Source organism: Vombatus ursinus, unplaced genomic scaffold (assembly GCF_900497805.2).
Source record: "Vombatus ursinus unplaced genomic scaffold, bare-nosed wombat genome assembly UNPS02014818.1, whole genome shotgun sequence".
Taxonomy (NCBI): Eukaryota; Metazoa; Chordata; class Mammalia; order Diprotodontia; family Vombatidae; genus Vombatus; species Vombatus ursinus.
Window position 1 is genome coordinate 73,956,543 of NW_020954596.1, and position 25,042 is coordinate 73,981,584.

Consider the following 25,042-nt stretch of genomic DNA (forward strand, 5'->3'; position numbering starts at 1 on the left):
CCAATTGATAAATGGTCAAAGGATACAAACAGGCAGTTTTCAATGAAGAAACCAAAATAATTTGTAGTCATATGAAAAAATTGCTCTAAATCATTATTGATTAGAGAAATGCAAATTAAAGCAACTTTGAGATATCATTTAAACATATCAGATTGGCAGAAATGATTGAAGAGAAAGCAATAAATGTTAGAGGGATGTGGAAAAATTAGGACACTAATTCACTTTCGGTGGAAATGTGAACTGATCTGACTATTTTGGAAAGAAATTTGAAATTATACCCAAAGAGTTATTAAACTGCCTATACCCTTTGACCAAGCAATATCACTACTAGGTCTGTTTCCAAAGATGATTAGGGAAAAAGGAAAAGAACTTATATGTTCTAATAGTAATAGCAGCTCTCTTTGTGGTGGCAAAGAACTAGAAGTTTCAGGGATGCCCATCAATTGGGGAATGGCTGAACAAGCAGTGGAATAGTTCTGTGCCATGAGAAATTATGAGCTCAATGATCTTAGAAAAATATGGATAGAATTGCATGAAATAATGAAGAGTGAAATGAGCAGAACCAAGAGAATGTTGTATACGATAATAGCAATATCATATTAAGAACAACTTTGAGTGACTAAGTCATTTTAACTACTATAAATACTCAAATTAACTACAAAGAACCTATTAAGGAAGAGGCTACCTGCATCCAGAGAAAGAACTGATAAATAGAAGTATGTATAGAATGATTACATCTATCTATATATGTGTGTATGTGTGTGTGTGTGTGTATTTATACATATTTGTATTTAATGGCAGCCATCTCCAGGGTAGGTGAGGCAGAGAAAAAAAGGGAAAAAAAGAAAGTTACATGATAACTTTATTATATATTTAAATGAAATAGCAAGTTGTACACAGTAGATTTGCAGTTTCACATACAATCATCTTTTTTGTTTCTATTCTGTTACAGAAATGCTTGTTTTATTTGTTAAGTCCAAAATAAAATAAATGAAATTTTTTAAAAAGTAGAGGTATCAGTACATATAACTTTGTGACTTAAAAAGAGACCTTGGAGATAAAAAGAAAACAATTAAGGCATAAAAAGAAGAAGAAACTTGCCCAAGGCCTTATATTTATTTAGTGATAGAGCTGGTTCTCCAGCCTATGTGTCCATAAACTTAGTCCAGTTTTTTCACTATAGCATTAAGTGCTATATTTAAACATTCATTACAGCATTAAGATTTTTTGACTGCCATAAAGTAGAATATAATCATCTAATAATATTTTTGCAATACTTAAAAGATCAGTATGGATATTCCCTCTACTGGTGTGGGTTATATTCCAATGGTGGATAGCATCTTCCTTCATAAATCTAAGTCTTTCCATGTTTTTTTCTAAAATCAATGGTCGGTAATCTTTATGAATTGCTATTGCCCCCCCCCACCAAAAAAAATCCCCCTACAGTTAATCTGGTGATGAGCTTTTCTGAATATAGTTAGTATGATCCTCACACACCAAATGTACAATCTGCCACCAGGCCTTTACGTGAAGCCTTCCTTCTTGATAAGAATTGCTAAAGTGTTCCACTGGAAAAGAAAATAGTTCTAGAAACAAGAATGATTTTCTGGACCCTCTAAAATGCAAAGAGACATCAAAATAAGAATTTTGTAGAGGTTAACAACAACAATGGGGAAGCAAGGTGGTACAGTGGGTAGAGCACTGAGTTGAGAATCAGGAAGACTCATCTTGATGAGTTTGAACTAAAACACTTACTAGCTGTGTGACCCCGGGCAAATCACTCAACCGTGTTTGCCTCATCTGTCAAATGAGCTGGAGAAGGAAATGATAAACACTCCACTATGTTTGCCAAGAAAACCCCAAATAGGATCACAAAGAATTGGACATGACTAAAAAGATTCAACAATAATAAATTTTTGGAACCCTAAAACGGACCGCAACAGAGCTGGAAGGGATCCTCATAAAACTCCCTACAATAATATCAAAATATAGGACCCATCACCATTAGGGAAGAAGGAAGGAAGGATAAGCATTTATATGCTGTCTGCTATATACCAGGCACTATTTAAGTCCATTTATATATATCGTTTCATGTAGATCCTGGAAGTAGCAATACTTCCTTACCGAGAGAGAGAGAGAGAAAGAGAGAGAGAGACAGAGAGAGAGAGAGAGAGAGAGAGAGAGAGAGAGAGAGAGAGAGAGAGAGAGAGAGAGAGAGAGAGAGAGAGAGAGAGAGAGAGAGAGAAATGAGGATTGATAGAAATTATTAAAGCATATGAAAAACCTACAGCTACAATTCTCAAACAATTTTGGTCTGTGGACAACTTTACACTCTTAAAAATAATTGAAGACTATGAAGAACCTTTTTTAGAGACAGCTAGGTGATACAGTCGGTAGAACAATGGTCCCCAAGTCAGGAATATATGCATTCAAATCAGGCCTCAGACACTTAATAGCTGTGTAATCCTGGGCAAGTCACTTAATCTCTGCCTCAGTTTCCTCAACATAAAATGGGGAAAATGGTAAAATCTACCTCTCAGGGTTATTATGAAAATCAAATGAGATAATATTTTTAAAGCACTTTAGCACAATGTCTGACTGTAAGTGCTTAATAAATGCTTTTATCTTTCTTTATGTGGGTTATGTCTATCAATATTTACCTTATTGGAAATTAAAGATGGTAAATTTTAACAAATATTTTTACAATAATAATAATAATAATTCATTGCACATTAACATAAAAAAAGTTGCCAAAAAAGCCTCTGTATTTTCCAAAGCAAAAAAAAAAAATAGAAGAGTGGCTTTGTTTTACATATTTTTGCAAATTTCTTTAATGTCTGGCTTAATAGGAGACAGCTAGATTCTTATATCTGTTTCTGCATTCAACTTGTGATAAGTTGCTTTGATTGAAGCTGCATATGAGGAAAATCTGACTTCACACAGATATATAATTGTAAAAGAGGGAAGTATTCTAAAAGCCAAATAACATCAAAATATTTTTATGAGAATAGCTTTGATCTCCCAAATCTCTTGAAAGGGTCTCAGACATCTTCAAAGGTCCGTAGACCATGCTTTGAGAATCTCTGACCTACAGAAATATTTTGAGAATAGTTACCACTTCACCAAGCAGCAGGCAAGGCTTAAAACAGGCACCCACCATTGGATTTGCTGCATGTAACTGAAAGTAATTTAACTGTAAATGAAGCCTATGAAATTACTAAAATCCAAGAATGGATTCAAAACTCCTTCTGTGGGCAATATCTGCATGAATTTACTAATAATCTAATGACAGAGATCCCTCAAATAAATTACTGAATCATGTGGATTTGCTTGTGAAGATTCCTGGGTTTAAGATGGCAGTTCAGGACCAAGTCACTGACAAATTAGAGAAGGTTATCCATCAATCAACCAATAAGTATTTATTAAGCACTTACTGTGTTCTAGGCACTCACCGAGATGCTGGAAATGCAAATACAAAGAAAGAAATAGCCCCTGCTAAGAATAATTTATATTCTAATACTTAAGGAGGCTAGATTTAGTGATAATTGTAGATCAGGCAAGGAAATTGTTTAAACTGTGTAACATATCATTAGAGTTGATAAAATTTATATACCTATTAAATGCCTAGCAAGCCATGACCTTGTAACTAGAATTTATATATATATAGAATTACACATATACACATATATACACATACATATACATACATACATACACACACACACTTTTGCTATCTCTCATGGATTAACATGACAAATCCCTAAACTATAAGTAGAAATCTCAAAATATCCAGAACTCAACCAATAAATTTTATCAGAACTGGACTATTATCACAGAACTCACTATTGCTTATAATTGCCTGACATAACTCTAGTACATGAACATTGCTTAAAATTAAATTTTATTTTTTCATTAACAAAACATCTATTTTCTCTCCCTCTAACATCCCCATTAAAAAATTAAAACAATGTCCTTTTAGTGAATATGAAAAGTCAAGTAAAAAGAACACAGTACTCTGTATGTGGTCTGATCAGGGCAGAAAATAGCAAACTTATGTATTCCTGAGTGCTAAGCTTTTCTGAGTGGAAAATAAGATATCATTTGCTTTCTTGGGTGCCTGATCGTATTATAGATTTACATTAACATTATTGTCCATTAAAACCCTCAGATCATTTTAAAGAATTTCTGACCCCCCTATCTTGTACTAGTGAAACTTATTTTTGAACCTCAGGGTATTAATTTACATATATCTATATTACACTCAATATTATTTAAATTGAAGCAGTGTTTGAGCCTATCAACAGCTTTTTTTAAAAAAAATTCTTCTTTTTTGTTGCTGTTTAGTTATTTCAGTTATGTCTGACTTTTCATGACCCCATTTGAGATTTTCTTAGCAAAGATACTGGAGTGGTTTACATGTTTTTCTCCAGCTCATTTTACGGATGAGGAACTAAGGTAAACAAGGTTAAGTGACTTGTCCAGGGTCACATGGCTAATAAGTGTCTGAAGCTCAATTTGAACTCAGGAAGATGAGTCTTCTCGATTCTAAACTCAGTGCTCTTTCCACTGTGCCAACTAGTTGCTCTTCTTTTCTTTTTACATCAACTTTATTTTCTGATATATCTTTCTTCCTCTCCCTCTCGATGAGATATCCTTTATAGCAAAGAATTTAAAAAGAGGGAAAAAATTCAGTACAACTAACTAATGTATCAATCTAGTCAACCAATTCACATAAGATACAGTATTACACACCCATAATCCTCTATCTCTGCAAAGAGAGGGAAAAGTATTATTTCTCCTCACTGGAGACAAGCTTAGTCATTAAATATCACAGCATTTCATTTCAATTTTATCATTGTTATTCTTTTCATTTACATTGTCATAATGTGTATATTATTTTCCTACTCATCAATTCATACAAGTTGTGAGGATTTTTACTGATCCTGTTTCTGTAATCCAATATGTTAGCTATCCCTCCCAGATTTGTGTCAACCAAGTTATCTTCAAAATTATATAGTAAGTAAATATTTACTGAGACTCTAGTATGTGTATAGTACTATACCAAGAACTGTTTTTAATGCTTTTTCAGTCCTCAGGGACTTTGTAATTTAACAGGGGAGGTAATACCGCTGTACCTCTGCTCTACCAGTCATAAGAAAGGAACAACTAAAGTGCTATAAGAGTCTTTAGAAAAGGAGGAGAAAAAGGCTTTTTGGGAAGGGAGGAAAGTAGTATGGAGGAGGAAGAGTAGGACTGGAAGAGTGACCATACTACATGCAAGGAAAAATGAGACCAATTTGGCTGGAATAGAAGGTACATGTAGAGATGATAAGATTTTCTATTCTTTACCCACCCAATGGGTATCAGATAATGATGATAAGAGACAAGTAATAGAGTCATAGATTGTTAGAACTATTTGAGATCTAAGAGAATCTGATCCAAGCCCCTCATTTCAGAGATGGGAAAACTGAGGCCTGAATAGAAAATAACTTACTGAAGGTCACAGTTGCTGTACCTTAGCCTTTGTGAACTTACTTCTGAAAACAGTGAGCTGCAGTCACAATCCAGGTGTTACTGATCAAGCTGCCGCCACATTGATGGCCAGAATCCCTTAACTGGAGGCTGGCTTGCCATGGCCACTCTCCCACTAATGCAGCCTTAGTTCCCATAACTATCCTCTCAGTTGTTGAAGATGATGTCAATGGCAAGGATGATGGGGTCGTACGTATCCCACAACCTAGCACAGTGAGACTGATTAGTTTATTTTCATCAAAAAAGAAACATCCATCAATATGCATTTAATTTATATTCATCAGCCTCATATCTGGTCAGTTCTATGCCCTTCTCCCTTAAAATGTATTTGGAAATTGAAGGGACTTAGTCCAACCCTGTCATTTTATAGGTGAAGAAATGGAGGCCCAGAGAGGTCAACCCAACATAGTATTTGGCCTTGGAAAGCACCTTATGGTATTTTCTATTGATCAATAGAAAATTGGGGAACAATCCTTTCTAATATTGGATAGGATAGGATTTTTAGAATTGACCTTTCTCACTCTTTTTTTTTTTTTTTTTTTTTTTGCTTTTTGGTGAGACAATAGGGGTTAAGTGACTTGCCCATGGTCACACAGCTAGTAAGTGTTAAGTGTCTAAGGCTGGATTTGAGCTCAGGTCCTCCTGACTCCAAGGCTGGAGCTCTATCCACTGCACCACCTAGCTGCCCTGGATTTTTAGAATTGAAAGGGACGTTAGAGACCATCTATTCCACCCTCTTCATTTTACAGATGAAGAAACTGACATTCCCAAGTTCATGAAAGTAGCAAATAGCAGAGCCAGGATTTGGACTCAAGGTCTCTGACATGAAATTGAATGAAAATTAAATGAAAAAAAGAACAAAAATGTTCTTTCCACCATCCTACGTTATGACACTTTGGATTCATTAAATTTTAAAATAATACAGATCTAGTTCAATAGCTAACATTTTTAAGTGTTGATTTCACACTGCCTGTGATAGGATATTGAACTAGCTCTGATAAAGCCCAACTTTAAAGTGAATCAATGAATGAAGCCTTTTTAAAATAGCATTTTGAGTTATCTCTATTATTGTAAATTAGGGATAGAGTATTCTGATAGGAAAACAGTTGAGTAACATCTTCTCCAAGTTAGGTTTATAAATTTGTAATGAATTTGTAATGTCTTCCAGGGATAGGGGCTTCATTGGAGACAATCATATCAGAGAATAAGTTGAAGGGAGGGGTAAAGTAGACATTTAAGAGAGAGGGGGGAAAAAACAACACTTCATCAAAGCCAAAAAGTTTCTAATTAAAATATAGAAAATTTAAAAAGTTCTATGTAAGAAAATGTGTTCCTGTAGAAATCTTACCCTCTGCTGTTTTTCCCCCTTGTGACCTGGCATGATAGACATAATTGCCTATTTCCTCAACATAAAGAATATGCCTCAAATCACTGTGAGATGGAGCCAGTCTAAAAGGTCTCCCCGGTTTTTACTCATTACCTGTGGTTATAGATTATTATTTTTTTCTTTGTGAGGAGGGGACTGGACCTGTGTTTTCCTCAGTGTGGAGAACTTATGGTGTGGAAGTTCCCTCCATTAATAATAGCTATCATTGATATAGCTCTTTGAGGTTTGAAAAGTGCTTTATAAATGCTATCTCATTTTATCCTCACGACAATCCTGGGAGGTAGGTGCTATTATTATATGTGTACACCTTTGTAAACATGTGGAAACTGAGGCAGACAGAAATTAAGTGACTTCTCTGGAGTCACTCAGCAACCAAGTGTCTAAAGCTGGATTTAACTTAGATCTCCCTGATTTTGAGTGTAGAGTTTTATCCACTGTACCATATGGTTGCCTTATATTCATTAATTGATTAATCTGCACAAGTGGCAATTTATCTGTATGTGAAAGTTTCAGAGAACTGCTTGAAACGTTAAACATGACTTTCCCAGGTTATCTCCCAGAGGAAGCACTTGACTCATGTCTTCCTGACTCTGATGTCAGCTTTTTATCCACAATGTCACTCTGTTTCTCATCCTTGTTATCAATCATGGTATAGAAAAATTAAATACACTTTTAAACTTACGGCTGTTGAGAAGGTCCCTTGTCTTCATGGAATCAATGGCTAAAACAAATGAAATGTCAATAGAATCAGGTCAGATTAAGGCTACAGTCTGATGATATTTGATTTGATTTCTTTCAAGTGCTCAACAATAGGAGTACTTGTTATCAGAAGAAAAAAAAAATCCATTACTGAAAAGAGCCAAAGATAGGAAATAATTATCAGCAAGTTATCAAAGAAAAGAACAAAATAAAAGTTCTGTCTGATTGGTACAAATCAAAGCATCTTTTCATTTTAGATAGGGATTAAACTGTCATTTTGTTTTGTTTTGTTTCTTGACTGAGCACTAGAATTCTGAAAAAGATGACACGACCAGAGTTTTCCATTGGGTAGGGCAAATTGGAATGCTAGTCTCTGGCCCAGATCTTTGAGGGTCACATTGCTGCTGAGGTAGTGATCTAGGTAAGGAGACAGTCACCAGGAATGAGGTTGCTTTCCCAGCTCATACTAAAAAGAACTGAATATCTTCGTATAAAATCAATGCACAACCCCATCCCCCATCACCAAGGCAGAGTTAGTGGACCATTGCTTCCTTCTTCCGTACAGATGCCTCAGGCTAATATTTGAACTTTTTATAACCTCTTTCCCCACTTAAGGTTGCCCTTGAATTCAGGTTTCACCTGAATTATATATAATATATTATGTATATATGTACATATATACTGTTCATGTGTGTGTGTATATACATACATAAATACATATATATACATATATGTGTGTTAATAATAGAGAATAGGGAAACATAGTGTTATTGTCCCAATATCTCAGATCCCTTCTGTGGTTAGACTAGGTCCAAGCTTCATAGGGGCATACCTAGACATCCTACTTCTTTGTCTTCATCCACTTATATTAATATGAATGTGTTTGGTGAGTATAAATATATATGCATAGGCATTGTATAATATAATTTTATCTATGTATCTATATAACCTTTTGTGCTGTAACTAGGTATGGAGTGTGGTATTTTAGTGATTCAGATATTCTGATTAATAAATAATTAACATAGATACAACACCTATTTTAAGCAATTCTCAAAGAATTGATGTAAAAAAATATTCAACCCTAAAACTGTACTTGGTTAATATTATTGGCACTCACATATATATATATATATATATATATATAATTCTTTAAGGTTTAAGGCCTTATGGCCAATTTCATGTTTCTTTGATGATAGGAAAGGCTTTCAGAGTCTTGCATTACTTTAGGTTCTCCATTATGAACATCATTTATCTTTGTAGGCTCTTCTAGAGTGATACCTTTGTGGGGAGCCCAGGGGCTTTTTCCCAAAGGCCCCCTGGGATCTTTTGGATTAGACAACTGAAATGTGATGACCGGCTGTAGACTTCTAGGCTAAAGGTCTTGGCCATTTGCCCCAAATTCCAATAGGAATCTGGTAAACCCTGATGGAGACAGAACTTTTTTCAGTAATTGAGATACAAATCTTCCCCCTTTACAAAGTTCAATCTTAGGTTTGGAAAAGTGATTAGAGATCTAATCAAAGGCTAAATTTTTGCTAATGTTGAATATACTATTTTAATTTGACTTTAGAGACACAAAATAAAGATAGGTTAACACCAAATCAAAGAGTTATTAAGTATCTATTGTGTGCAAGGTATTGTGGGGATATAAAGAAAAATAAGGTGTAGTATCTGCCCTCAAAGAATTTTTAATCTAATGGAGATGGTCTTCTTTCATTTTTTTTCTAGGTGTGTGATGATACCTTCTAGAAGCTTGGAGATCTTTAAATAATAAGCTGCTGGCTATTAATCTGGATGGATATTTTTACCAACTAGCTGTGTGACTTCAAGGAAAATCAAGTCACTATCAAAATGGCAAAAAATCATCATCTTTGAATTGTGAGTAATAAATGACAAAATAATAAAAAAGCAGTGCTAAACTAGGAAGCAACCTAGGTCCTCTATAATTTTATCCTCACATACCATGCTATTGGGCTTCCTAAAGGTTTTTAAGGACCATTATTTAATAAACCTTTAGTGTTTGAGTAACTGAACCCTAAAACTAAACTGACTTAGTGCTCTATTATAGTTTCAGGAGTAATACATACATAAATGCACTTTTGGTGGCAGACTCTTTGATGAAAGGCAGGTGATGACCCCAATTCTTATGACACACAAAAGGAATCACATGGAAAAACAAAAACAAAGATAAAGCCTGGGAGGTTATAGGAGGGAGTCACTTACATGTGATTTTAATTGAAGCATTACTTATGGCCAAAGAAAATGTTCTGGTTTTCAGGGCCTGATATAGCGTACTTCCAATTTTTTTCTTAATTCTTACTACACCAATTGAGTAAGGGTAGCGAAAAAGGAACAACATAACGACTTTCACACCATCTTTATCAGGGCTGTAGATCATGGATAAAATAAAAGAGAAAGTTAATATGGCATTTCCATCATCATTAACTCTATCCCAGAAGTTACATTTACTACCCCAGTGGCACAGTGGATAAGACACTGGATCTGAAGTCAAAAAGATCTGACTTCAAATCTGGCCTTAAATATAAAATATATACTATACTACTACTAATATCAGCTAATATTCATATAGTACTAACTTTATAATTATTATCTCATTTGATCTTCACAACCCTGGGAGGTAGGTACTATTATACTTCCTATTTTACAGATGAAGAAACTGAGGCAAACTAAGAGATTAAATAGCTTGCCCAGAGTCATACAGTTAGTAAGCATCTGAGGTCAGATTTGAACTTAGATTTTGCTGACTTCAGGTCTGGTGATCTATCAACTGACTATTTAGTTGCCTTATTTGTAAAGCTCCTAGCTATTATATACTTGCTAGCTATCTGTTATTCACCTTTAATTGACCCAAGCAATATGTGACATAAATCTAAAAAATTATCTCATATGATAAGTAGAGAATGAATGATTTAAACATTAATAAAACCATACTATATATTTCTGTATTGCTGAAAGATTGGAAATTAATAGTAAACCCTATTTAAATAAACATTAAATAAACATTTATTTATTTAAATAATCATTTTAATTAAATCATTGTAAATGTACCACAAGATTTGCAATTTATGTGAATCATTAAATTATTTTAAAAGTGACATATGGTGGTGGGGAGGGGCGGGTTCCTTAATTGTTAAATACAGTATCAGTCTCTCTAATGTAAAAGAATCTGTTCCCAGAGGTGCAGACCAATGCCAAAAATTCCTTCTGGGTATGTATATTTTAATTCATGGGAGATTTCTACTATAATAGCCCATTTTTATTTATTTTTGAATCCAATCTAAGAATAGGTAGCAACAGCTGAGTTTGAGATCTGACAAAGCCATGTATGTTCAAGTTGGTATTCCAACTTCCATGAAAGCCATAGCATAGCGTAGAGTAATTTCAAAATGAAACCTTATTGTACTACAAGTCACATATGATTAATTAATTTCATTATAATGGCAAATGTTCAGGGATAGAAAACCAGCTTCACGTACCTCAGTTTGATAACATGGGATTTGATATATCTTCCTTTGTGAGATGACTGTCGAAATATCTTAGTCATCTGTTTTGTTAAGAAAAAAAATCAGATAGTGCTTGAGATTAATAGAAGATAACAGAAGAAGACAAATTATGTAGCTGTAATATAGTTTGTAAATCATTTCAACTTTAGAGCTAAGCAAATGGAATTGTTTATTCACACATACCAATTTATTTGTAAATCTATTTGCAAAAAGGTAATCATGAAATTAAATGACCTCCTAGCGCATTTACAGCAGTAATAAGAGAAAATATGCATCAATGAGAACTTAGTGTCAACATCATAGGTAACATTTCTGGTTCAACATTGTTATGAGAATCCTCACAATAAAGCAGGCTACTCAAATACAGAATATGTTGCTACGTATAAATTTACAGACTTTATTTTCCATCCCTATACTCTTAGGAAGGTAACTGACAAAGGAATGTCTTTCATAGAACTCCAAGGAACCTTGAAAATTAGTCATCACTCTGCCCCACACCCTTTTACAATGGAGATCATAATTTAAAATTGGTTTTAGCGTAGTAAGGTAAATATCTTTTTATCCAACCTTTTGAACCAGAGTTGTTGATGGAATTGCAAGGTTTCACAATTCCCTAAAAGCACCTGAGTCCTTTGAGTTACTGAAACAAGTTGAAGAAAGTTCCTGAAATTGTAGGTATATGAGAGAAAGCAGAGTGGATTCTTAAGAGGAATAGGGAGAATGAAAAATCATTTATTAAGTACTGTGTTATATGCTAGAAGTACCAAGAAAAAAAAATCTAAGTGTCCATAATCTGGGCTCTGTGGATGCATTTCAGAGGGTCTGTTAACTTCGTAGGGGAAAATTACATCCTTATTTTCACTCATTTTTAAGTGAAATTTAGCATTTTATTTAATTATGAATATAGGCAACCACTAGAGTAGTATTAAAGTCCATGGGTATTACCCAATTGCCAAAGGGATCCATGGCACAAAAAAAGTTAAGAGTTCCTGAACTGAACTCAAGGAAAATTCAGACTCAGATCAAATGGAAAGGCCTAGGAATTCTAAGAGTGAAGTAATGAGATAGATGGCAAGACTTTGAGCCCCTTCACCAAACAGATGAAGTTGTGCTAACACAACTTCATGAGGTCTGAACATATAATTCAATGAGGTATTAACATATAATTTACCTTCCTTTCTAAAAAATCAAGCAAATTAGTACATTAGATTTGAGTGGAAATGTAGAAATCATTGGAATCAACCAAGCAGAAATAAGGCATCAGGTGAGCCCAATTATGACTCAACAATAACAAAACCAAAGGAATGAGTGGCAGCCTGAGAGAGAATAGTTAGAGGGCCTCCGTTCTAGGACTATCTCTATTTTGGTCTTCCCTAGGTTCCCTGGGAGCTTCTCATCTACCATAAAAGTAAGACTCAGAAAAGTGGCCAATGACTTTAAAACATCCCTTTTCTAAACTCTGGGCTAGGGAAGGGCAAGATTTCCTTCCAACCATATTTGTAGAAAATTCTCAGAAAATATTAAAATCAAAGAATTAACTGTATTTGATATTGACCACTTAAATTATCTACCTCAGTAAAGAGTGGGTAGAGACTAGATATGGCTGTGTGATGTTTGAGGTTAGAACAAAGGTAATTTTTACAATAGCCAGCTCTTCCTTTGCATAAAAGTAAAGGTAAGACAGTGTAAGTTTGGGGATCAGACACTATTCCTTGAGCGCTTGAGGCCTCCTTGCTCTTTATCTGAACCTCATGAAGAGGGTTATCTGTTCCAAGACTGCCCTATTTGGCTACATAAAGGCTATGATGAGGCAGAAGTTCATGTTCTTCAGTCACTTACAACTCCTGCTACCAATCTGTGAGCTAAGGTAATTAATGTTTATAACATTTTTCCTCCAAGCAAGTCAATAGTTCCTTACCTACTGTTCTATCCTGGCTCAGATCTTGACACTATCCACATAAATCAATCGCCTCCTTTGATGGTTTCAGTTCAAAGTCATGAATAAGGTCACTTTACACTTAGGCTGTTATACTGCTTCAGGCAAGACAATATCTCAGACTCTGGGCTCATGGCTGTAAGAACAATCATTCCCATCAAAATCAGTTCTTTCAAAAATCCAGCCCTGGTTTGAACTCGGAGAGTAACAAACCAAGTGACATCTTTAAAGCAATATTTCTTGTTGAATAGTTCTGTGCACACCCAGTTACTGCCTGTTGCAAGTTTGAGCTTGAAGCTTTCCCCTAGTTTGTAATTGCTTTGGGATTAAGTATTCTAGGAAGATCATTAGTCTCAGGTTAATGACTGGGGAAGTCTACAAGCTACACCCATGAAAAGATGCTTTCTAAGCCCTGCGGTCCTGGTGTCATTAGTGCAAGATAACTCTGGTGTAGGTACACAGCAGAGGGCAAAAAAAAGTCAGTTAAGTCAAAAATGTGCTCTTCTGTGAGTCCTTTCAGCATTGTTCCAGTCCACAATGACCTTCCTCTCTTTGGAATCATATTGCCCGACCCATTGTATTATTCAGTTACAGTGGGGGCGGAGCCACCATGGCAGAGGGAAAGCAGTGACTGTCTTGAGCTCTCTCCCAAAGCCCTCCAAATACCCCAAAAAATGACTCTAAACAAATTCTAAAGCAGCAGAACCCACAAAAAGACAGAGTGAAACAAATTTCCAGCCAAAGACAGCCTGGATGGTTATCAGAAAGGTTTATCACGCCAGGCGGGGAGAGGAGCGCAGTTCGGCTTGGTCGTGCAGGCCACAGTGACCCTGGAGCAGGCCTCAGAGGACTGAATCGCAGGCAGCTGTGGTGGTTTCCAGACTTCTCAACCCAGGAATGCCAAAGACAACTTAGGTCAGTGGGAAAAGTCTGTGACTGTGGTGAGAGAGGAGCTAGATCTCAGCCGCAAGTCTTGAGCACGGCCCGGGACCGCGGCTTTTTCCTGAGCTTCCAGCCCACAGACTGAGGGGGATTCTAGTGGCTGATCAGAAGAGGATTGCAGGGATCTCTTGCCAGTGCTGAGGCAGGAATCTCTTGCTTTACCGGTGCTTGGATCTGGGTCACAGTTCTGAGGGGCAGTCCTGGGGTGAGGAGGAGCGCTAGTGAGGTGGAGCTTGTTGTGGTGGTGGAGAGGAAACACCTTGCCCCTTATCATACCACCTTGGAAGAACTGAAAATTTACAGGTCCCTAGATGTACCTCTGAAAACAGCTGTACAAACCCCCAAAGCTTGGGACAGTATACTCTTCACATTGGAAGCAGACTTTTACCTTAACAAAGAGTTTAAAACTCAAGTAATTGGCCAGGATCATGAGAAAGCAGCGCAAAAAGAGTCAGACTATATTACTTACTTTGTAATTATCTTACTTATATCTTACTTTGGTGACAAAGAAGATCAAAACATACAACCAGAAGACAACAAAGCCAAAGCTCCTACATCCAAAGCCTCCAAGAAAAATATGAATCAGTCCCAGGCCTTGGAAGAGCTCAAAAGGGATTTTGAGAAGCAAGTAAGAGAAGTAGAGGAAAAACTGAGAGTGATACAAGAAAATCATGAAAAACAAGTCAACAGCTTGCTAAAGGAGACCCAAAAAAATACTGAAGAAAATAACACCTTAAAAAATAGCCTAACCCAAATGGCAAAAGAGGTCCAAAAAGCCAATGAGGAGAAGAATGCCCTAAAAAGCAAAATTGGCCAAGTGGAAAAGGAAGTCCAAAAGATTACTGAAGAAAATACTTCCTTAAAAATTAGAATAGAGCAATTGGAAGCTAGTGACTTTATGAAAAATCAAGACACTGTAAAACAAATCCAAAAGAATGTATTATTCAGTTACTATTTATCTCCTTTTCCCAATTAGATGGTAAATTCGTTTTGGGCTTAGCATTTTTCTGTACAAATGCTTTATGCCTTAATATCTCCTACCACAGTTCTAGGTAGGTCTAGATGGGAAAGGGCATTGGATCGTTTTAAGAACTCTAAGGAACCTGCAAGTATCTAGTCCAGTGATGTCACATTCAGATAGAAACAGGGGCCACTAAACCATATATAAAGATTTCTGCAGGCCTCAAGATGACTTAGAAAATCACATATTAATGTTACTTATATTCTATTATCTTCTCATTTATTTTATTAAATATTCCCCAATTACATTTTAATCTGGCTCAGGACATACTCAAGCCTGTTGGGTGCAGCTCACGGTGTGTTTGACACCTCTGACTAGATTCTAGTTCATTACTCTCATTTTACAGGTTAAGAAAGTGAAGCACAGAGAAATTAAGTAATTTGTACAAGATTATATAGATAGTTTATAACACAGCAGAGATTAGAACCCAGGTTCTCTGATTAAGATTTCTTTCCATTCTACCACAGGTTTTCCCTGATTTTAGTCTAAAAAGATTCTTACAAACAGAACTAATCCAAATAAAAATCTTAAAATGAACATCATTTTTGCTCTTCACCTCCTATTCAGCATTCCCTGATCTGTTCTGTCCTTTCTACTGTATCTCATGCTCATTGACTATCTAGGTTCCATCTAGTTTCCATCCAAAGCTCTTGATCTTCCCTGATCCCTTTCTTTTTATCAATGCTTAACTTGCTTTGAGTTTCATTCCCTCATTTCCTGCCAGATATCCTACTAGTTAATTCATGTACCAATTTATTCTCAGATCCTAATGAATGATAATGACTCAATGTGTTTTCATTTCTGTTGTAATATTTGTATTTTAACAGAGAGTATAAATGCTGATGTTGAAGAGTGAGTAATTGATGAATTTTGAGTGGGGGTAGGGTGAGAAGAGAGAAGTAAGTCAGTACTTCTCAGAATTAACCAAGGCCTACCTGTCATGGGCATGTACATGTTCATCATAAGCAAAGTGCCAACCTAATATCTAGAGACCCACCATACTTGACTCTATAGAGTGAAACCAAGGATAGTTCCCATGCAGAGTATCATCTGGAGTAGGGAACCTGAAGCCTCAAGGCCCCATATGGCCTTCTAGGTCATTGGGTGAAGCATTTTGACTGAGTTCAAGTTTTACGGGACAAATTCTTTTATTAAAGGGATTTGTTCTGTGAAGTTTGGATTCAGTCAAAGGGCCACACTTGAGGACCTAGAGGGCCACATATAGCCCCAAGGTCACAAGATCCCCACATCTGCATTAGGGTTTATCCAAGACACTAGTGTTCTGTTTTATCAAGAAGTTCTAATATCTATGGTTTTCAGTTGCTCACTAAGCAAATAAATGTATTGTTTGGAATATGAATCTAAGTAGCAGATGTGCTCCTTGGGAAAGATGACAGTCATTCACCAAAAGTAGTGAATACTGTCTTTTGGTTCTATTTCAGTGTTTTTGTACTTCTGAAAGATGTATTTTTTTTTAATTAACCCTCTCATTGAGTCATATATGGCACGGAACTGACTTCCTACCCAAGTGAGGTCAAGTGGAGGATGTTATCCTTTTCCTACATTGATCTAAAATCTGCCTCCTTATAACGTCTATTTGATTTACTTTAGATCTTTGAGGCCATCCCCAAGAAGTCTCATCACTCCTTCATGGAACAACTCTTTAAATGAGCTACCATTTTCTCCTGATGTTTTTATTCTCTTGTTTAAATATTCTTTTTTTAAAGTTTATTTGTTTTTAGTGTTCAACATTCACTTCTGTAAGATTTTGAGTTCTAAATTTTCTCCTCTTCCCTCTGCTCCCTTCTCCCCAAGATGGCATGAAATCTGATATAGGCTATACATGTACAATCATATTAAATATATTTCCACATTAGTCTTATTGTAAAGAAGAATTAGAACCAAAGGGGAAAACCACAAGAAAGAAGAAAAAACAAAGAGAGAAAATAGTATGCTTCAATCTGCATTCAGACTCTGTAGTTCTTTCTCTGGATATGGATAGCATTTTCCATCCTGAGTCTTCTGGAATTGTCTTAGATCTTTGTATTGCTGAGAAGAGTTAAGTCTATCAAAGTTGGTCATCATGCAATGTTGCTGTTACTGCGTACAATGTTCTCCTGGTTCTGCTCACTTCACTCAGCATTAGTTCACATAAATCTTTCTAGGTTTTTCTGAAGTCTGATTGCTCATCATTTCTTATAGAACAATAGTATTTCATTACATTCATGTACCACAACTTGTTCAGCCGTTCCCCAATTGATGGGCATCCCCTCGATTTCCAATGCTTTGCCACAACAAAAAAAGGAACTGCTGTAAATATTTTTGTACATGTGGGTCCTTTTCCCATTTGTATGATTTCTTTGGGATACAGCCCTAGAAGTGGTATTGCTGGGTCAAAGGGTATGCACATTTTTATAGCCCTTTGGGCATAGTTCTAAATTGTTCTCCTGAATGGTTGAATCAGTTCACAATTCCACCAACAATGCATTAGAGTTCCAATTTTCCCACATCTCCGACATTTATCATTTTTCTGTTTTGCCATGTTAGCCAATCTGATAGGTGTGACATGGTACCTCAGAATTGTTTTAATTTGCATTTCTCTAATCAAAACTAATTTAGAGCATTTTTTCATATGACTGTAGATAGCTTTAATTTCTTCATCTGAAAACTGCCTGTTCATATCCTTTGATCATTTATCAATTGGGGAATGACTTGTATTTTTGTGAATTTGACTCAGTTCTCTATATATTTTAGAAAAGAGGCTTTTATCAGAGACACTGGCTATAAAAATAAACATTCTTTATTTCTTCAATTGATTCTTCTATGATCTGCTTTCAAGTGTCAATCCTCCATGTCATCTTGGCTGTACAGCTTTGAATGTGCTAAAAAATATCAATGTCCCTTCAAAAATGCAGAGCCCAGCACTGAACACATTACCTCATGGTAGAACAGAAGCAGGACTAATAACATCTCTCTTATTCTAGACATTTCTTTATTTCTTTAAATGCAGCCTAAGATCATATTAACTTTCTTGGTTAACTAATCACACCACAGAATTGTATTCAGCTTAAAATGCACTAAAATCCCCAGCTGTTTTTATAATGAATTTTTGTCTGGCTATGTCTCTTCCTTCCTATATTTGTACAGATGATGTTTTAAAAGCAAAGCAAATAATTTTACCATTATCACTATTAAATTGTGTTATTTTAGATTCAAATCTTTAGAACAGGACTAAGACTATAGTCTTACAGCATGCCCCTAGGAATCTCCTTCCCTATTAGCACATTGGTCAATTATTAGATATTCATTGTTTATGACCATTCAATCAGTAATGATTTTAACTATTTCCCAAATCTTTCTACCTTCTCCACAAGACATAGCGATTCCCTGCTGTACCCATTTACCAGTCCTTTTAGAAAAGGAAATAAGGTGAGCTTGATATAGTGGGACTTATTCTTCATGAATCAACCTTGGTCTCTAGAGATCAATGCTGCTCTTCCTAAGTATTGATAAACACACAAATCCTGCTGGGAAAACATCATTCTAAAATTCCATCATGGTTGATTTGTTAACATTAGCCCTGTGGCACCTCTGCCCCATTCTCCACAATTCCTCCAAAATCAACAGCATTAACAATCAAGTCTTCAAATTCTTAGTGTCCTGAGCTGCTATCCATATATACACATACACACACACATACATATATATATACACACACATATATATATGTGTGTATATATGTATGTGTGTGTGTGTATATCTGATGTGAAAGACAACCTCTCAAGATAGCTCAATCTAGATGACTTCTATTCACTTCTAGTGATTTAGAAGGAAACAAATGAAACAGCCTAAAGGAAACCATAAAGAATTGTTGAGGATAGTGAAGTCTTTGGTAAGAAATTAAGGATTTTATGGCACAGATGGAATTTTCATCTCTGCTACTGCTGATTGAACACAGAGGATACAATAGAGAAAGTAATGTAACAGTGGATTATGAAGATGGTTTCTGAGAATAGGATTTGGAATTATGGAACACAGCTTAAAATATAGGAAAGACAGGCTCCTGGATAGAGATGGAATTATCTTGGAGAATGCCAGTAAATTGTTTTGACCTATCTTATGATTTGAGATGCTACAGGCATATGAATGCTACCTATAGAAATGAGGTGGTGATATGTTCAGCCTGTATTATTGTTTCTCTTTTCATTACTACTTATTGTATACTGAAACTTCAAGTGCTAGTTCCTTCCTCTCCTCCCTGCCCTACCCCCCAGTTTGGGGACAGTTCTTTACTAAGCAAAAGAAATATTTATATTAGGCCGTTAGGTGTCATAATACCTGGAGTGTTAGACTTTGAGTAGGGAAGATCTGAATTCAAATTCTGTGTCAGACCCTAGCTGTGTGATGGGAGATAACTCATTTAACTTCTCTCAGCCTCAGTTTTCTCATTTGTAAAATCATGGTAATAATAGCAACTACCTCACAAAGTTGCTGTTATGTATTATTATTGTTAAGAATGGTAATCTCTTTTTTGCTTGTTTTTTAAGAGCTAATAGTTCTCTTTAAAGCACTTTGAATAATTTCTAACACACACACACACATGTGTGTGTGTTTGTATGTTTATTCTAGTTTTCTCCTCAAAGATAGGTACCCAGATCTAAAGTCACTGGCATTCTTGAATATATGCCAAAGTTGAATTTTCTCACAGACAATTCATGGTGGGGGGGGGAGGGACTGTCTAAGAACAAAGGTAAGCAGGACCACCTGGCCAATTAGCATTCATAAATAGTCTTGAACACCTGAAGACCAGCTGCCTTAAAAGAGCTGACATCAGAAGCAGAACTTTTTCTCTCTATAATCATGGACAATCCATCTTCAATCACATCACTTCTAAATATTCATCCTTAAATCTTCCTGTGGGTGCTGGCACTTGTATTGGCATGAAGATGTCTGGCAGAGAACCATAAGCTCTACAGGCCTGGAGACATTGTCCCTCAAGCTGGAAGTATCTGCTAAGACTATCTTGGCAGCTTTCTGCTCCCTGCACTTGCTATTCACCCAAGATATGATCAGTTGTAATTTTGCTCCTGCAATAACTAATTTCTTTCAATAAACTCCACCTGAATATATGTGCACTGTGACTTCGGTTTTTTTTAGTTGCATGGGATAACATTTGCCATATTGCTATTCATTTAAAGAACATTTGAGGCTAAATATTTTAAAGGTCTGATACACTTTCCAACCCTTAGAATGAGCTCCACAAACCTAGGACAAGAATATACCTAAAAGGAACTCTTAAAAATGAATTTCCCTAGAATCTTGCAAACATAATCAAAAGAGTTTTCAACTAAAAAAAAAAGAGAGAGAACTCTATATCAAGCTAGATACCACAGATAATATCTGTAATTTAAAAAGAAGAATGTCTATAGATACATTCAGGAGTTCATTGAAGATAAAACCCAAGAAAAGAGGCAATAATAAAAGTCCATTATCTCAGATATCTATTTACAAATACACCAAGTATGGTTAACAGACAATATGAATTTGAGTTCCTACATTAATGAGACTCAAGACTTCATAGTTATCACCAAGATGGTGTGAAGAAGAGTCATGACTAGAATATGACTCTGGAAAGATAGTACCTTTTTCACAGGTAATATGATAGGTAAAAGAGGTGGAGGAGATAGCTTTCATGTATTAAGAAGATATACTCAGTTTTCCTCCTCCAAAGAGATATTCTTGTTAATGTATGGTTTAGATTAAGTCTCTGAGTTCCCACTCAGTTCTGAGATTCTGTAATCTTTTTTTTAGCAGAGACTTCCAACAGATGTCCAGATAGATGAAGTCTCCTGTAACAATTAATTTTTACCTCTTAGCCACTTTTGTGATCTCTAGAAAGTCAGCTTGTGAAAGGATTGCAAGACTGACTGTCAATTAGACCTGAATGCACCTCAGACGTTTCCTATCTGTGTGACCATGGGCAAGTCATTTAACCTCTCTGAGCCTTAGTTTTCTCTTCTGCAAACTGGGATAATAATATCAGTAGTACTTAATAGCATTGTTGGTAGGCTTATGTGAAATAATGTATATAACATATTTTGCAAGTCTTAAAGTACTATATAAATGTCAGTTATTATCTATCAAGAACTCATCATGCTATTTTCCCCATCCAGGGAGAACGTCTTTTGTATATTCTTACAACATTTACTTCAATTTCTCCCTCCTTTTAACCTTACTACCATACTCTGTCCCCAGGTTCTTGAATCTCCACACAGTTGTCTACTTTCTTGATGCACCATTCTATGTCATTATCTCCTCTATCCAATCAAGCTCTTTTGAATAAGATATTTATCTCTTCTTTAAAAGTTAAGTTGAATTTGTAGCACAGTCATCTGAAATCATTCTAAATTACTGGTTAATTCCATTGTAATTCATGTTGTTGTATGTGTTTATTCTCTACAATGCTTGAATTAGTAATTTGTGGTCAAAGTATTTTTGGTCAGATTAGGAAGTCTCCAGGACAGTTCTGTGTAACTAATACTCATTAAACATAATTCGTCCCTAGTTAATAGCCCATCCTTACTATATCTTGAGCCACTGTCCAGAAAGCTAAATCCCATTCTGCAGCATCATCTTCTCTGCTAGCTGTTCACTTCTCATAAAAGCCTCTTCTATCATCTCTGTCTTTAATCAACTACCTATACTTGCATACCCTTCCTTCCCAGAATTTGATAATCCCTAGAATGTTACCTGATGTATCATAGTTGTGTCATTGGCTGTCACATGAATCACTAGAAATGGCTAAAAGTTAAGAAATCCATCACTTATCACAGATCCCATCAGATTATCAGTCATGTCCCAGATTCTTGCCCCAACAAGATAGCACATTACTCAACTGACCATATCGAATTGACATGCCCCTTAGTCTTAGTCACTCCTAAAAAGAACCACTGGCCATCACAACTAATCTCTTCTGGGAGCCAGTGGCAGATTTCCTTGTACCTGCTCATATCCATAGATCCTTTTTCTTCCACTGAATTTTGCTACTTTTTTTTAGAAGGTTCATATTTCCCTCCTATGGAAATAGCCTCATGTTTATTAAGTAGCTTCACCAAAGTTTCTTTTCTGTGTTACGTTTTTCTACATCCTTGATGCTTGGGAGATCTGCAAAGGCTTCATTTGAATCCTATTTCTTAATGGCTTTGGGATAAACGACTTTATTTCTCAGTTCCTTCATCTATAAAATGAAGATAATACTTACACTATCTACTTTCCTACTAGAAATCCTACCTGGTATAAGATAGTAATAGCTGTAATTTATATGATGCTTTAAGGTTTACAAAGGGCTTTATAAATATTATTTTATTTGATCTTCATAAGAATCCAAGAAGTTAGTTGCTATTGTTATTCCCATTTAACAGATGAGGAAACCAAGCAGAGATTAAGTTTGTTGCCCAAGATCATATAGCTAGTATCTGAAGCTGGATTTGAACTCAGGTCTTGTTGACTCCAAGTCCAGTCCACTATCCCCTGTGCTATCTAAGGGGCTTATTAGTGTTTGAACCAATACAGGTCTCTGGAGAATGGCTGCTGATTGGCTGATATTATATGTTCCATTAACTCTGACAATAGCTCTATGTGTTTTTTTTTAAACTGGAAATAAGCTTTTTTCTCCATTGAATTTTGTGAATTGTACACTTTCAAGGGCAATTGATGATAACACACTGAATGCTGTTATACAGCAAAGGTGCCAGATTTTGTGGGTCAGGAAAATGGGTTAGCCAGGGGAAATTTTCTAAAGGATTCCAAATTCCTTTATGTCAAATGAGATCTTCCAATAAAAGGTTATAATTAGTAAAGGTCAGGTAGCCTTAGGCAACTTTATGAAATAGGTAAAATTTGTCTTTTGTCCCATTTCACTTCTCTTTTTATCCCTTTTAGTCTTTATGCCATTTTCTTAATCTTGGTATCCCCACTCTCCCTTCCCCCAGATACCTTCACTATGGTATCTTGTACAGGGCTGCTTTTTATTGAAAGGGCCAGACTGTAGAACTCTCTACCCACCTCTCTCAAGTAAAAATATGTCAGTTATAGGTTTCATTCTGCACATACCTATTAACAGCTGAATGTCAGATAGGAGAAGATCTTGATAAACTGATCAATGCTGAAGTATTAATAGATGTTAAATTTTAATGTGTTAGTCTTCCCAGGGGCATTTGCATTTTACTAAGGAAGAATTCCTCAATGACCATAAATGGATTTCTCAGGGTGGAATTTCAGGCATTAGCTATAGCCTGATGTCTTTTGAGTAGTGAGCTCATAAGGGTTCTTTCTTAAATGATACATACCTGCTACTTTTTCTTATGCCTGAGGTCAGCTGTGCAAGAAATGTAGTTTCAAGCTTACTTGAATTAAGAGGAAGTATTGCTTGGTTATTGTTAACTCTCTTACTGGAATAAAAAAATCAGAACTGGACCTGAACAGCTACTTATTTCTAGACTGAGCCACCTCACATTGGGCAGCCTATGGGGCAGCCTGAATTTGTATGTTAAAGGGTGGGAATATACGAAAGGAGTAAGATGTAGCCTACACCTGAAAATCCTACCTAATGATATAAATAATTGAAAATATATTGATCACAGTTGTGCCATACCAATATAATAAAAAGGGATGATATATCCAAATTATAGTTTTAGTGATCTACCAAGAAGCAACATGACATATTGGATAAAGAACTAGCTTTGAAGTAAGGTCCCACCACTCACACAAACTGGTGAAGTGACCTGGGGCAAATCACTTAACTTCTTAGTGCCTGGGCAACTCCCTAAGACTTGGATTCACCAAACATTGGCACTGGCTTAGGGAGTTTCCTTAGGAAGAGTCTCTTATCATGATGATATCACAAGTCTGGCCCAAAACCAAAGTGTGACGCCAAGGGGGTTCTTAAGAGATACACAAAGGAATAACAAAATCCATCTGGAGAAAACAGAGGCCTAATAAAAAAAAGAGGAGGAAGGAAGGAAGAATAGTACTTATAGACCCCCAAAAATATTTAAAGTCATAGTCATCAAAGTGTTTTGGTGATGGTTAAAAAAATAGAAAACTAGATCAAGTCCAAATAGGATTGCTGTTGAATAAGGACTAGCTAAAAAGATTAGGCTACATCAATCTGAAAAGACAAGGTCTGATAAAGAATACAATTGAAATCTATGGATAATAATTAATCATGTATTTGTCCACCAAAACACAGTAAATTAGAAATAGAAGATACCTCTCTAAAGTTTGAGAGAAGTCATTCTGGGACAAATAAATATTTCTTTGATATTTTAAGAATCTGTGATTTTGTAGATATGGGTGCTCCCTCCACTGATGCAGATTTCAATCCCTCTATTACTTACTAAATGATCCTTACGAACTGTTGTGGAAAAAAGCCTCCAGATTTTGTGAATTTAGTTCTCAGATGACAAAGTCTATTGTCAGGCTTGTATGTAAAACTTTTTCAGCTTGATAAAGTCTGCAAGGACTTAAGCTGCAAAAGCATTTGACTTTTGAGAATGTAGGACACTTTTACTCCAAAATGAAGCTTCAGAAAAGAACTTTAGAAAGAATTTATATATATATATATATATATATATATATAAAGAATATATATTTTTCCTACAATTCATTACAAATGTTATTACCCAAGTAGATATAGGCTAAAATTATAAAAAGCGGAGCAAGACTTTTATGGATGACAGATTCCTATTAAGATGTTAAGGGGAATGAGGATGTTTGGGGGACATAACTAGCCTCTAAGAGTAATGTTAAGGAGACTTATTATTGGTGGGGTCATCAGAGAGAAGCAGCACAGAATATGGAAAAGTATTGGAGTGGTAGATGAGAGACCTGACTCTGCCATTAATTCTCAGTAGGACCTTCATCAATTTTACCTCTCTCTTCCTCCATTTATATTGTGTGTGTGTGTGTGTGTGTGTGTGTGTGTGTGTGTGTGTGTGTGT

The 25,042-nt window shown here is 35.8% G+C and overlaps 1 protein-coding gene across 1 annotated transcript in view; it reads right to left on the reverse strand.

Annotated features, from left to right (window-relative positions):
* The window catches only part of TMPRSS11F (transmembrane serine protease 11F), an 82,185-nt gene that overhangs the window by 6,680 nt on the left and 50,463 nt on the right, over nt 1-25,042 (reverse strand). The window contains exons 4-7 of the mRNA XM_027836413.1: nt 11,116-11,183; nt 9,842-10,005; nt 7,602-7,640; nt 5,536-5,737 (exon numbers count right to left, since the gene is read on the reverse strand). Coding sequence (XP_027692214.1) covers nt 5,536-5,737; nt 7,602-7,640; nt 9,842-10,005; nt 11,116-11,183 — 473 coding nt within the window. The remainder of the gene's footprint in view (nt 1-5,535; nt 5,738-7,601; nt 7,641-9,841; nt 10,006-11,115; nt 11,184-25,042) is intronic.